Source organism: Mirounga leonina, unplaced genomic scaffold (genome assembly GCF_011800145.1).
Source record: "Mirounga leonina isolate KUSES-001 unplaced genomic scaffold, KU_Mleo_1.0 Mir_115, whole genome shotgun sequence".
NCBI classification, from domain to species: domain Eukaryota; kingdom Metazoa; phylum Chordata; class Mammalia; order Carnivora; family Phocidae; genus Mirounga; species Mirounga leonina.
This window is the reverse complement of record NW_023270268.1, coordinates 9,898,189-9,913,850: the sequence shown is the minus strand read 5'-3', so window position 1 is coordinate 9,913,850 and position 15,662 is coordinate 9,898,189. Positions and strand designations below refer to the sequence as shown.

At 38.9% G+C, this 15,662-nt stretch overlaps 1 protein-coding gene across 1 annotated transcript in view; it reads left to right on the top strand.

Moving 5' to 3' along the window:
- ULK4 (unc-51 like kinase 4) overlaps positions 1-15,662 on the top strand; it is a 580,245-nt gene that overhangs the window by 19,005 nt on the left and 545,578 nt on the right. The window contains exons 5-12 of the mRNA XM_034992636.1: positions 1,182-1,344; positions 3,457-3,558; positions 4,150-4,233; positions 6,509-6,584; positions 10,109-10,201; positions 12,211-12,326; positions 12,480-12,549; positions 13,897-13,993. Coding sequence (XP_034848527.1) covers positions 1,182-1,344; positions 3,457-3,558; positions 4,150-4,233; positions 6,509-6,584; positions 10,109-10,201; positions 12,211-12,326; positions 12,480-12,549; positions 13,897-13,993 — 801 coding nt within the window. The remainder of the gene's footprint in view (positions 1-1,181; positions 1,345-3,456; positions 3,559-4,149; positions 4,234-6,508; positions 6,585-10,108; positions 10,202-12,210; positions 12,327-12,479; positions 12,550-13,896; positions 13,994-15,662) is intronic.

Sequence of the window (15,662 nt, the reverse complement as noted above, 5' to 3'; positions counted from 1 at the left end):
ACTGTGAATGATGAGCTCAGTAGCTCTATAAAATAAGATGCTAAGCTCTTAAATTATAAGATTATGAGCCATTATTTTAGCTTGATAATGGATTTTTGGCTTTGTTGTTTGATTAGTGGCACTATGGGTCAAATAGCTTCTTCTCTGGTAAAATTAATGATCCATAACTAAATGTGCTTCAGTGTAGTAGAGACATGAAACCTGCTTAGTTTCAGAATCACAGGTGACACTGACATTTAGAAGTTGTCTGACCCTGGGCAGGTTACCCTTTCTCTCTCTCTGTGCCTTGGCTTCCTTGTCTATGATCTGGAGATGGAGTCCGTACTATATTCTAGGGCACTTTCTGGTGTTTTCAATCAATGGCATCTATTATTTATAAGTACATATTCTTAGGGATTTGGTTTGAGTTGCTACTTTGTTAAAGTGTACATGATGAAATAAAAAGTTGAATATTGTTAAACATTATTATTGTAGGCCCTCCATATGAGAACATAATTACAGGTGAAGAGACCAAGATTTAGAAAGGTTAAGTAAATTCTCCAGTTCAGACTGCTAGTAAATGGTGGACCTAAGGCTAGATCTCTAACTTCAAAACCCTAGTTTTGAGCCTGTGAGTAAACAACACCTTGGACAGGTGGGTTTTCAAATCCTCCTTCAGCTGTCATGGAGGAGTGGTGAGGATAGACTGTTCCGTATACATTGTTCTTTATCTTTCCCAAAGGCATGTGGTTTCCCTCTGTGGTTATGATGTGTTCATTGTATACATCTGAGAATGGGCAGTTTAATATTTGATTCTATTATTAAAATATTGGATTTATTTATTTTTAAAAAGATTTTATTTATTTGACAGAGACACAGCGAGAGAGGGAACACAAGTGGGGGGAGTGGCAGAGGGAGAAGCAGGCTCCCCACTGAGCAGGGAGCCTGATGCGGGGCTCGATCCCAGGACCCTGGGATCATGACCTGAGCCGAAGGTAGATGCTTAACGACTGAGCCACCCAGGCGCCCCCAATTTATTTTTTTCTTTAGCTGCTTTTAAAAATTTGTATGCATTTAATCTTTTGAGTAGTATGAAGCAAGAAGGCCAATGCTCCTGAGTTCTTCAGTGGGATGTGAAGAGGTACTGATGGGAGTGCAAATGGAACTGGTTTCTGAACACCTTTATTTTTTCATCTTTATAGATACTCTTGGAAGGGCCTGGCATGTTGAAGTTTAGTAATTTTTGCTTGGCCAAAGTGGAAGGTGAAAATTTGGAAGAGTTCTTTGCTTTGGTGGCAGCAGAAGAAGGAGGAGGTGATAGCGGGGAAAATGTACTGAAGAAAACCATAAAAAGTAGAGCCAAAGGTATGTGGAGAGCTACAGATCAGAACCCTGTGCTGCCCAAGTCACGTGTTTAGGAGATAATGTCGACCTTATGTTTTTGCCAGCCAAAATAATATATTGAAAATAACAGTGAGTAGAAGTCTGGATATGGGGATGGCTTTGTCCATAACCCAAAGGTTTTCACATAGGTCCAATACTGTGTAAAGTACAGGGTATCTCTAACAAAGCCTATCCTTGGCTTTCTATGTCGCTGACTACTCATTAAACATGAGGATGGCCATTTTGTCCTGCTTCCTTCTGTATCCTCAGTACTTAGAACAGTGCCTGGCCCACACTTTCAGCTCAGTAGATATTTTTTCAACATTGATGAGTAGCTGATGCTCTGAAATTAAGGGAGATTGTTAGGGTGCATTCTTGGGAGGTGGTTTTGCCAGTGAGATGGGGCCTGGGGTGTTAAGAGTTGCTGTACTTGAGGGGAGATTGTGAAGTGATATCTCTTTTGTAATATTCTTTTTTTAGAGAGAGAGAGAGAGAGCACGCATGTGAGTGGGGCTGGGGGCAGGAGGAGGAGAGGGAGAGAGCGAATCTTAAGCAGGGCTCCATACCCAGTGTGGAGCTGATGTGGTGCCCAGTCTCACAACCTGAGATCATGACCTGAGCCGAAATCAAGAGTTGGACGCTTAACTGACTGAGCCACCCAGGCACCCCTCTTTTGTAATGTTCTATGTGTAAATCTTTCGTGAAACTTGTGTAATCATTTTTCTATGTTGTCTTTTCTCATGCAGTTGTGTTGGTAGGGACTTCATATTCATTTGTTCATTAGTATGTTTATTAACTCAATGTCGAAGGAAGAAGAAATAAAGTGCATAAGTCAACAGAAATTTAGACATGTTCTAGATACTGGAAATATGGATGTGAACAAACAGGCAAAAATCCCTGGTCTAACCAAACTTGCATTCTAATCGGGGAAGACATTCACCTTCAACACCTATGAATGATGTGCCTATTAAGTGTTGGGCAGGGTGCTTGGGCATCTTGGGGGTCTTATTCATGTTTGCTTTCTCAGGACCTGGCAAAGTAAAGGCAAATAGGCCCTCCGTAAGTGTTTGCTGCATGAGTGAATGTATGTATGAAATGTGATAGCATAGCAAAAATGTCACACGGGAGAGCTTTAAACCCTGAGGCCACATGAGACTGCTGCCCTGGCTGTAATGGGCCCTGGAGATACTATTTGCTGGAAGATTTACCTCAGTGGAATTTTATTTTCCAAATGATTGGGGATGACTCACTTCATGGAAAGAACATTCTCATTGGAAGATGGGAGGCTTTTCGGTGGAATTCTGGTGGGTGTTCTGCAACCGCTCAGCCGTGTGGCTTACGGGATATTAGGGGACCCTCTAGGCTTCAGTTTCTCTCATCAGTAAATAAGGGAACATGCTAACTCAAGAATTTGCTACTTCTCTGTAATATTAAACTTTGTATAAAGTCTAAGTGGCACCCCTTAGTGTTCTTCACTAAACATTTCCTATTCTCCTGGATTGTATCTTCTCCCTGCGGAAGCTAAGGAAGTGTGAGCAGAAGTGTGGGGGTTACTTTGAGGTGGGCATTTTCAGAGCCAGTGTGCAGTTTGCTGCATTCTTTCCCCCTGTCTTGGTGATGGAGGAAGCATGTGTTGAGATGGCTCTTTGAGTGACTCTGAGGATCAGGGCCCCTGGGCTGACCTGTGGTGGATGTGTAGTTGGAGTAATGAATAGAGCTTTGTTGGTAAGCCAGTGGGAATTTGGGGTGTTACTGCTATATAACTTAACCTATTCTAATGAAAATATTATAATCAAAGTTTCTTTTGATTATTTAAATTGTTAACTTAAAAAAGAAGAATATACCTAGAATTGTGCCACACCTCTAACTCATGTGGATTTTTAAAACCTCTTTGTATTCTTACATATCCTTGTAAATGAAACCTTAAAATTAGAAACCATTAAAAAATGTGGAATACACGTGAAGGCATATAGTCATGTGCATGTTTTCCTACAACCTTTTTTTTTTTTTTTTACCTTACCAGGTCCCTACGAGGTAGATTTGTTTTTGGGGATTGATACAAATGCCTAACAAAGTTGTTCTTTATACTTCTAGGATCTCCTACATATACAGCGCCAGAAATTTTGAGGGGTACTGACTTCTCCATCACCAGTGACCTCTGGTCTTTGGGCTGTCTGCTTTATGAAATGTTTTCAGGTGATTCCTTTCTGGTTCATTTTAAAATCAGAGCTGGGCACACACAAAAAGGTGAAGTCTGTAGTTTGCAACAATTTTACCTGGAAGATGTGAAAAAAACCTGGCTTTTCTAAGTTTTTATATAACTGGATTGGCTTGCTTCCCTCTGTATTCCTCCTGTATGCTTGGCGTCTAGGCATATGTCCAGAACCTTTGACATATAGGTCAAGAAACTTTTGACATATAGGTATTTTTCAGGATAATCATTTGGAAAAATGTGCCTACTTATTAAAAACTGATTATTAGTAGAAATTGTTGTAAGGTACCTTGTGCCTGGAATTATTCAGATGTGTCTAGTGGCCCATGAGCCCTTGGATCATGGTAATGGTCCATAAATGCATTAGCATATTTATTAGGATGGTAAGTTTTGAAATATAGAAATATAAAAATATACAGTGTGCCTGGTCTGTACCAAGCATCCAGTAAGTAGTTATTGCTCTATATTTTTTCCTGTAAACTTTATAATCCTAATCTATCTGTAGTTGAGATTTATTTAGAATTATTAGTGATAGCAAACTATTGTCTAATTTGCAGTTTTTCTTGTGATTTCAGGAAAACCTCCATTCTTCTCAGAAACTTTTTCAGAATTAGTTGAAAAGATTTTTTATGAAGATCCTTTGCCACCTATTCCAAAAGGTACGATTTGTGTGTGTGTGTGTGTGTGTGTGTGATAAATGCAGTTAGTTTACATCTGACACTTATGGTAGATTTTTATCCAAAGTCTGTTTTTGATTCCTAACCCCCAAATTTACATTTTATAAATAGTTCCAGATTTATATTTTTAGAAATGTTAGCATTCCCTTTGCTTTTTTTTTTTTAAGACCTTGAAGAACAAAGTACTAATAGATTCCCTCATTTAAAAACACAAATTATTGGGGCGCCTGGGTGGCTCAGTTGGTTAAGCGACTGCCTTCGGCTCAGGTCATGATCCTGGAGTCCCGGGATCGAGTCCCGCATCGGGCTCCCTGCTCGGCAGGGAGTCTGCTTCTCCCTCTGACCCTCCCCACTCTCATGTGCTCTCTCTCATTCTCTCTCTCTCAAATAAATAAATCTTTAAAAACAAAACAAAACAAACAAAAAAATCCACAAATTATTTTGTGCTGCTATATCAACAGAAGTCTGCTTTAAAGATTTTAAAAACCCAAACTTCTGTAATTTTTTTCTTGTGTGTGTATCATTTACTTACTTTGTGCTCATGTTCCATGTAGTTATTTCTGTTTAGTATTCAAATAGGGACAAGTCAGGCATTTGTCAGTCCTTATCTCAATCAGAATGTCCCTGACGAGTTTTTAAAGTCTTTTAAACTAGATATAGTTGTAGTATTTTAAAAGTATTGGAACTTTAATCATATGAATTTTGATTAATATAACAATCTACCACTAACAATTTTAAGGCAAGAAAAGGAAAAAACCCCTGAACACAAAAACATAGTAAAGCACTTTGCTGGACGTACACCACAAAAAAAGTGAGTTTCAAGATACACAAATGAAAACAGGACTTTACAAAAATGTACATTTTTTTTTTTAAGATTTTATTATTTTTTTATTTATTTATGAGAGACAGAGAGAGAGACAGAGGCAGAGGGAGAAGCAGGCTCCCCGCGGAGCAGGGAGCCCGATGCGGGACTCGATCCCAGGACCCTGGGATCATGACCTGAGCCGAAGGCAGACGCTTAACCGACTGAGCCACCCAGGCGTCCCCAAAAATGTACATTTTTAGAAGAAAAAACTTTTAAAAGTAATTAATGGAAGAACTGGGAATGCAGAATTCTTTTAGGATTTCAAGAGCCATCCTGAGAAGGAAAAAAACCCAAAATCTTATTTTGAAAATAGTCCATAGTTATAAAAAAAAAATGAAACTGCATTTGTTTTTTCTTTAACTTTTATATTAAGAATGACTGATTTCTACAAAAGCTATCTCCTGTAATGATGATTTCTGATTTTTGTTTTGTTTTGAATACTCATAATATTGATTATTGGTTTGTCCTGTAAGTTAAGGATTTTTATGCAGGGAAGAGAAACTGAAAATGCAGGTGTCAAAGGTCTGGTCAGGATACCCCTGGTGGCCCAGGCTTAATTAGGGATCTTCCTTTGTGGCCATAGTGCCTAATAACATCCTCTGTTTGATGTTTTTGTCCACTGTCTTCATGGCTACTTGTAACCAGAGACTGATAATTTGGTTGTGGTATATTCTAATTTAAAAAGAACTAACATTTGGAGAATACTGGAATTGGCCAGGATCATAATATTGTCATATTTATTATTTTCCTGTTAAGAATCATTAAAATAGGGAGAGGGAGAAAAGAAGGATTGCAAGTATTTTTATTGTACCTTGTAAAGCCAAGTTGGTCAAATTAAGAATGCCTCAGAAAATGAGGCATAATTAAAAGTTGAAGATAAGGGGCGCCTGGGTGGCTCAGTCATTAAGCGTCTGCCTTCGGCTCAGGTCATGATCCCAGGGTCCTGGGATCGAGCTTCGCATCGGGCTCCCTGCTCAGCGGGAAGCCTGCTTCTCCCTCTCCCACTCCCCCTGCTTGTGTTCCCTCTCTCGCTGTCTCTGTCAAATAAATAAATAAAATCTTAAAAAAAAAAAAATTTGAATATAAGGGTATGAGTTTGTCGGGCTGGTGATCCTTACCAGGCTTATTCAATAAAGAGGAAGTTGAGAGGTTAGTCAAGACTTAGTTTTTGAGATTCATGCTTTTTATGGTCTAGGAAAAAATATTTATTTTTATGCCCACACCTCACCCCCCCATTAAATGGAGGCTGTAATTGTTAATAATGGATTCAGTGTTTTCTTAAAAATGATATGTGCTTAAAATACTATTACTCTAAATAGTATGGTATGGTGTAGGGTATGTATTCATGTACTTACCACTTGTTTTTCTTTTTGGGAATCAATTTGTGTATAGATCCTTCTCTTCCTAAAGCTTCTTCAGATTTTATTAATTTGCTTGGTGGCTTACTTCAAAAAGATCCTCAGAAAAGGTATGTATGGGTAGTATTTTAATATGGAGAAAAGGTATCTTTTTCTCCTTTCATGTACTTCTAAAATAGTACTGTTATATACAGAGAGCTATTCGAATTACTCTTAGCATAAACTCAGATTTTGTTTTTTGTTTTTTTTTTTAAGAGTGTTTTCTCTCTGCAGGTATTTTTTTTTTTAAGTTTTTAATTCCAGTTAACATACAGTGTAATATTAAAGATTTGTTTATTTTAGAGAAAGTGAGAGAGGGTGAATGAGGGGAGGGGCAGAGGGAGAGGGAGAAATAGACTCCCTGCTGAGTGGGAAGCCCTACATGGGGCTCCATCCCATGACCTAAGATCATGACCTGAGCTGAAATCAAGAGTCGGCTGCTTAGCCAACTAAGCTACCCAGGTGCCCCTAACATACAGTGTGATATTAGCTTCAGGTATACAATATAGTGATTCAGCACTTCCATACATCACCCGGTGCTCATCACAGCAAGTGCCCTCCTTCATCCCCATCACCTATTTCACCCATCCTCCCCCCCCACCTCCCCTCTGGTAACCAGCAGTTTGTTTTCTCTAGTTAAGAGTCTGTTTCTTGGTTTCTCTCTCTCTCTTTTTCTCTCTCTGTTTGCAGGGGTTTTTAATCATGAGGAAGTTTTAAAAGCCCATTTCTCCTTTAATATATTAAATGGTTGCATAGTAGGTTGACAGATTTTCTTGTAACTCCCAAATCCAAGAGGGACATTTTTTCCCATTGTGGATTTCAGGCTAAAACTGTCTTATACTATTGAATGAGGGATGATGCTGTCAAGATAGTTAATGTAATAACTACTGAGTGGTATTTTAATGTGATATGTTTTTATGATAATTCTGTCATAACAAGGGTATCAAGTGTGAGGATCATAGGCACAGAGTGAATTTTCTGAGTTACAGTAATGGCAGAAAGTTAGAAATCACTGTGGCATGGGATAGGGGAAGGTGGAAGGGAGGAGGGGAGCAGCCCGGACGGGGCCTCCCTGGGTTGGCAGACAAGAGCAACTGGTTTCTATTTCAGATTCTGCCTCTAGGTAACTGGGGGGTTTTTAGGCAAGTATTTGGGGTCTCTGCTTCAGGGTGTAAAATGAAGAGTCAGTTTAGTGTAGCATGTAAAATAATGCATTCTCTAGCTTCCTTAAATATAAGAGAAAAACTGCAGAAGGAGATGCTAATTCTTGTATAAGTTGGAGGACAAACCCCTTGCGCTTACAATGGATGCTCTTAGGATTGGCGTTATTTTGCTGTAGTCTTCCAGACACCTTTTGATAGGATACAAATATACTTGAGAATGGTGTATTCACATTTCCACATATTAATATTCTTGTATACTCTATTGCATAAGTGGTACCACTCTGTAACCTAGTTCTTTATGTCTGCTAAGTCCTTTTAAATGGCTATAGAATGTACCTGTGCTAACCTTAAGCACAGTAAACATTTAGAGTGTTTCTTTGTTTTTTTTTAAGATTTTTATTATTTATTTGACAGAGAGACAGACACAGAGAGAGCACAAGCAGGGGGAGCAGCAGAGGGAGAGGGAGAAGCAGGCTCTCCATTGAGCAGGGAGCCCAATGCGGGGCTCGATCCCAGGACTCTGGGATCATGACCTGAGCCGAAGGCAGACGCTTAACGACTGAGCCACCCAGGTGTCCCTAGAGTGTTTCTTGATTTAGAATATTATATGGGCTGCTACAGTAAAAATCCTTTTGTGTATTTGTTGTTGTTCACTTAGGTAGTTAACAGCTTTGGAGAGATTTCTGACCGTGGGCTTGGTAGCCAGAGGCTAAGAACATGAAACAGTTTGATGCATTTGCTACATTCTTGGAATGTGTGCTGGTTTAGTAACCTTAGAGAGCCCCTTCCCTCCCAGCGTTACCTACAATGGACTTTGTTGACCTTATTTATATTAGCCAAGCTGCCAGATGAAAAAGAAATTTCACTTTATGGGCAATTTTTATTTCTCTGTTAGTTAATTTTAAGAGCCCTTTGTGTAAAAGGGATATGATTGCAGATTCTTTCTCTTCATTAATCATGTTTTAGTTTTGATCTAAGTAGTTTTTCTTTTTTCTTTTTTTTTTTTAAGTAGGCTCCTAGACTCCTGGCCTAGCGTGGAGCCCAACACAGGGCTTGAACTCATGACCCTGAGATCAAGACCTGAGCTGAAATCAAGAGTCGGATGCTTAACCAACCGAGCCACCCAGGCGCCCCAGAGTAGTTTTTATTTCAATAGAGACATTTTGAATAATCACATTTTCTCTTTTGTTTTGAAATTTCAGTCAGGCTTAACCATTCCGAGTCTGATTATAACTTGAAACCTACTCTATTGATTGTAAAAACTAATGCATTGAAAGTGAGTCTGGATTTTAGATACAGCCTGAAGTCATTTTAATGTGGGTGAACTAGCTAGATAACATTTTGGCTCCTACACAGAAGTGTGACTGTGTAAAATTATGAGGTTAATTTTCTTGTTTATTTCTGAATGCAGTTCTAAAAGTAAAGCCCCCAAAATGAAATGTGTGAAACAGGTAGGGTATATAGAATAAAGGATGACAGAATATAGATTGATAATTGATATGTTTACTTTAAAATTTTAAGCTAATTATAGACTCCTTTCATAGACTGTTTTTGAGAACCCAAAATGTTTTCATCAGGCTCCATGGAATATGAGCTCTGAAACTTCCAATACTTAGTTGTCAGACTCTTTCATTCTGTACCATTTAAGGCTTCTGAATTATTTTTTTGAGTTTCACTAAGAGATTATATACTAAAATGAAAATAGGGGCGCCTGGGTGGCTCAGTTGTTAAGCGTCTGCCTTCGGCTTAGGTCATGATCCCAGGACCCTGGGATCGAGCCTCTCATCGGGCTCCTTGCTCAGTGGGAAGCCTGCTTCTCCCTCTGCCTCTTCCCCTGCTTGTGTTCCCTCTCTTGCTGTTTCTCTGTGTCAAATAGATAAATAAAATCTTAAAAAAAAAAAATACACTCCTTTCATAGACTGTTTTTGAGAACTCAAAATGTTTTCATCGGGCTCCATGGAGTATGAGCCCTGAGATTTCTAATATTTAGTTGTCAGACTCTTTCGTTCTGTACTGTTTAAGGCTTCTGAATTATTTTTTTTTGGTTTTGCTAAGAGATTAATTGTACACTAAAATGAAAATAGGGGCACCTGGGTGGCTCAGTTGGTTAAGCGTCCTACTCTTGGTTTTGGCTCAGGTCATGATCTCAGGGTGGTGGGATTGGGCCCCGAGTCAGGCTCCACACTTAGCAAGGAGTTTGCTTGAGACTCTCTCCCTCATCCCCTCTGCCCATATATGTGCTCTCTGGTACATTTTCTCTCTCTCAAATAATTAAAATCTTAAAAAAAAAAATGTATGAAAGAATTGCTGAGGTACATTTATAGAGAAAAATTTGTAAATCCTAAAATCTGGTAAATGGGACATGACTTGGGAATTGTGCATGGTAAATAAATCATGTTAAAATAGAATTATAACAATTATGTTTTATAAAGATTAACTTGGGCAGGCCTACTGCAGCATTCATTTTGGAAGGATGCCTTCACTAGGAAAGATCAGGAATCAAGCACTGAGGATTCCAACGTCAGGTAGTATATAAGCTTATCTTTGTGTGGGGGGCATGGTTATTAAATGATCATACTGATTACTGTTCTATCAATGCAGCATCAATGACATGAATTTCTCTGCTGACTAGGAGAAAATCAAACATTTCTTTAAGCGTTGCTTAAAGAGTTTAGTCATGACATTCTGTGTTCTCGAATTTGCTTTTTCTGATCAGTTGTTTATTCTCCAGTGATTTACTATGCTAGTCATTAGCTCTGGCCATCCAATGTAACTCACTTTCCACCTTGTACGCACATGGTAGGATCTCATTTCCCCGTTTTGAGTTAGATGTGGTTATGTGACTTGCTTTGGCTAATGAAATGTGAGCAGAAGTGACGTGTGTTCATTCTGCATGGAAACCTCACAAGCCAGTGTGAGATTGGACACATTTCTTCCCCCTGATGGGGTAACTAGGTTGGAAATGTCCAAATAGGGTTGCTGTCAGGCTGAGTCTTCCGTGACAATGATGAGTGTAGCTTCCCTGCAATGGCTGTGTGCATGAGTGAGACAAAGTGATGAGATTCAAGCCACTGGCATTGGTGGGTTGTATGTTACCACAGCATAACCTAGCTCCTGTCTGATCCTGACTAATACACCTCATTTTTGTTATAAAATCTTCTTAGCCCAGGACACTTACACACGTGATGGTATAAAGAACCAGCTGAGAAGTTGTCAAATAAAGTTCTGCTAATTAGGCTTTGCTCCCCCTCCACTTATTCAGTGGTGAATGGTTGTCTGATCCTTGATTTTCACCTTGGTAAATTCAGTGTATTGGATAAGAGAAGCCTGAGTTTTATTTAAGGTCTCCCCAAACTTGGGTTTCTCTGATCCAGTGAGATTCAATCCTGTTCTCCCCATTGTGTTAGGGTCTGTAGGGACTACAGAAAGTGGGACCCTGGTCCTGGTCCTCTAGCATCAGCAAGTCACAGAACACCTCTGCCCTTAGTTTGTCATCTTCCCTCTTAAATCTCTATGCCTTTGATTTTGTTTCTTGCCTTTTTGCCCCCTTGCTAAGCCTTTTTCAGTAAGATGTTGAACAGGAGTGATGAAAGTGAGTATCTTTGCCTAGTTTCTATCTCTGGGGTGAAAGCCTTCAGCCTTTCACCATTAAGTACAATGAGCTGGAGGTTTGTGTAGTTGCTCTTTGTAGTTTGAATGAACGTTCAATTTTGTCAAATGCCTTTTTCTATCAGTTGATAAGATCATATGGGTTTTCTTCTTTAGGCTCTGATTATGGACTCTTACATAAATTGGTTTTCAAATATTGAGCCAGCCGTGCAATCCTACAGTAAACCCCACTTAGTCATGCTATTTTAGAATTTTTATGTCTTGCTGCAGGTGTTTGGGGCCAAGTGGCAGGAGGACAGCGAGATAGGAGAAAAAAAGAACAGAGCAACAGGGATTTGCCTCATGTTCTTGAGATCATAGCTGTGTGATTAAAGGAGGTGCCCCTCTCTGTTGTAGGCACTGGCTAGAAGCTGCTGTTTCCCCAGCTAGCTGCTGCAGGATTACCCGGAGGCTGGAACAGAATAAAATGGAAAAAGAAACAAAACAGAATAAAAAACCAAAACAAACCAGGGAATTTCCCCTGCTCTGACCCTTAGAGGTCCCCTGTCCTGTTCCTTAGAACAGAAATAGGAAGCTTATCTTGGGGGTTCCTTTTGTCTGTACTCATTGCCTTTGAGTCCAGGCCAGGCAATACTGGAAGGGGAAAAATAAATGGGAAACTCACTGTGGGTTTATTGGTACTTTGAGTTCTGGTTTCCTTCCCCAATCTGAATGCTGCTATTTATTTCTCAGGGATAAGGTTTATAGACCCCGTACAATGCCTTTGGTATAGTGAGTGCTCATTTTAGCTACCCAGTGACCATACTTTCCAACTCTACGGCTTTGCCAAATGTTACCTGTAAGTTTCCCACCTCTTGTTCTACACAGAAAATGATGGAAAGCTCAAAAGTAAGTTTGATTGTGTTGGCTTTCTCCTGTTGAACAGCAGGAAAGTGATGGAGCATTCTGGGACACAAGATTCCAAGGAGTTTTTGAAGCCTCCGAGCGGACAAGCCAAGGGGGAGAAGAGTGGTCACCGACTAAGTCACTCTTTCAGACTAGGTGAGCTCTCACTGGAGCACGTTCATGCCGCTTACGATGCTGTTTCTGAGAGTTTCTAGTTTTTGTTACCGCTCTTAAAATTTTTGTCTGCATCCTGCTCTTCTCATGGTATTTTTGGTCCTTTATGGATAATGTTTTTCTTTCCTGCCACAGAGAATCCAACTGAGTTGCGGCCTAAAAGTACTGTTGGGGGTCAACCGAATGAGTCCATGTTTCTTCTCAGGTAGGTATGTTGACAGAGCAGGAGGGAATCCATGGGAGATGACAGGGTCTTCCCGAAGCATCTGTTGTCCTGGTGGCAAACCGTGTTACACAGAGCTAAAGGACAGGGATGTGAATGCCAAATTCCAGTTTCACTCTCTGCTTTCAAAGTTAATGTTAAGTGCTGGCCAATGGAATGTTGACTTGGCTGTGCATTTTTTTTGTGTGTGTGCATTTTTAAAAGTTTTTAACTGAACCACCTATTCATAAGGGTTGAAACCTCTTCATTTTGTACTTTCCCTTCAAATAGAATTAAATTTGAAATTTTAGCAGGCCAGCTTCTTCATTGGATAAAGGCCCACAGGAAAGAACAGGTGTTTTTTGTTAAGCATTGTTTTATATGGAGGCCTCAATAATGTTTACTTAATAATGTAATCATCAAAACAATTAAAAAATCAGAAGGGTATTTTAATGTGATTAAGACCAATGTATTTAAAATTTTAGTAATATGTGTTAAGTGTTACATTTTATTTATAGCTATAGTCTTAGACACAAATAGTTTTATTTTAATGACATAGGGGTTGTAACAATAAACTAAAGTTTCCTGACTTGTTTTACTCTATTTAAATATAAAATATGTTAACTTTATCTATATACATTCTAGGCATTTTAAATACAGTTTTTAAAAACTTTGATCTTTGGCATATTTTGTGAGTTAAATAAGAACTTGTTCAAGGAATGAATAAACAGATAAGTGAAAGAGAGGTGAGAATCTTGATACTTGGGAATTTGAAGGAATTCATTGTAAAAGACCCTAATGATCTGAATGGAAAAATTTGTTAAAATGTGAAAAACTCAGAGACCCAGGAGTAATGGAGTGACCCACAGAATATGACAACCAATTTTAAGGGTAGGAGGGATCATTAAAAATAGGTGCAGATTATAACTTGTTTCTTAATCGGTACCAAGATCATTTCCCATTTCAAACATATTCTGAAATTGTAAATATTTTCCATCCTTTATAGAGTCCGATCTGTTTTATTATGTCAATCTTGATACCAGCAGACATTTAAAAAATAATAAAACCAATGTTTTAAGGTTTTTAGTTAAAATAGAAACTACTGTATATAACATAGGTGCTATAAATAAAAGAAATAATAAATTAACCAGGAAATTGCTTTGACATTTACAAAAAAAGTGTTGGATAATCCCAAATTAGGGTTTAAATATATGAGATCACCAAGAATCTTGATTATTCTGTTTTTTTCATGAGATATTTTTTTTTTCCCCTCCAGATAATAGTAAACCTTAAATAGTAACCTTAAAGTTTCTAAAATGTGCGTAATGTTGACTGGTCTGTATTTTCCAGTTCTCGTCCAACTCCAAGAACGAGCACTGCAGTGGGATTAAGTCCTGGTGAGGATAGAACTCAGCATTCACCCCAGAAGACTTCTCCTTTAATCAAGGTGAACAGAGGGGGACTTTTTCTTTTTGTTTTTTTTTCCACATATGATATAGAGACTCAGAAGAATAATTGCCAAGTTCATCTCTGAACTATGATTGAAATGACGAAATTTACAATTAAGTCGTCATCTTTGATCACTGGTTTTTCTGGTAAGTACTCTTAAGAGGGAGCTGGTTCATAGTTATTTCTTTGATAACAGCTTTCCTGAGATATGATTGACATCCCATGTAATTCACTCAGTTGGAGCGTACAATTCAGGGGCTTTGAGCATATTCACGGAGTCATGCAGCCATCACCATAGTCAGCTTGAGAACACCTCATCATCCCACAAAGAAACCGCACACCTATTAGCAGTCACTCCCATCTTCCCTCAATTTCTCTCTCCTCTGACCCTAGGCAACTACTCATTTTTGTCTTTATACATTTGTCTATTCTGGACATTGCATGTAAATGAAATATGTGTTCTTTTGTGACTGGCTTTTTTCACCTAACCTAATGTTTTTAAGATTCATCCAAATTATAGCATGTATCAGTCCTATGTTCCTTTTTAGTGCCAAAAAAAAATTTGTTGTATATACCACATTGTATGTTTCCATTCATCAGTTGGTGGACATGTGGGTCATTTCCACCTTGTGGCTCTTGTGAATTGTGCTGCTGTGAAGGTTCGTATGCATGGTTTTGAGTGGGCATGTGTTTAATTTCTCCTTGTACCTGTAGGAGTATAATTGCGGCATTGTGTGGTAACTCCGTGTTCCAAGACTGCTGTGCCATTTTACATTGTCCCCCAGCAGTGGGTGAGAATTCCAGTGTTTACCCATCCCTAACAAAACTTGTTACTGTCCGTTTGTTTTCTAATTGTGGTAAAATAGGCATTACGTAAAATTTACCATTTCACTATTTTTAAGTGGACAGTTCTGTGGCATTCCCATTTTTGTGCAACCATTCCCACCATCCATCTCCAGAACTTTTTCATATCCCAAACTGAGACTGTGTACGCACTAAGCAATAGCTCCCCATCTCCCTTTCCTCCCAGTCCTGGCAGCCACGATTCTACTTTCTGCCTCTGGGAATTTGCCTAGTCATCTCCTACAAGTGGAACTATATAATATTTGCCCTTTTGTGTCTGGCTTATTACACTCAGCGTAATATCTTCAAGGTCCATCCATGTTGTGGCATGTGTCAGAATTTCATTCCTTTTTAAAGCTGACTAATAGTCCATTGTGTGTATAAACCATGTTTTGTTTACCTGTTCATCCATCTTTGGACACTTTGGTTGCTTTAGCCTTTGGGCTACTGTGAATCATGCTGCATGGTAGCAATACTGGGGTGTATGAAATTACATCTAGCTTTGATTTGCATTTCTGATGGCTAATTAGGTTGAGTATCTTTTCATATGCTTATGGACCATATGTATATCTCCTTTGGAAGAATTCAAATCTTTACCCATTTGAGTTGTAGGAATTCTTTATATATTCTGGGTATGTGACTTGGTGGTGGTGTCCTTTGAAGCACAGACATTTTAAATTTTGATGTAGTTCAAATTATCTTTTTGTGTGCGTGTTTGTTGTTGCTTATGCTTTTGGTGTCATAATTTAGAAGCCATTGGCTACTTCAAGGTTACAAAGGTTTATGCCTATGCTTAGCTCTTACCTTTAGCTCTTTAATTCATT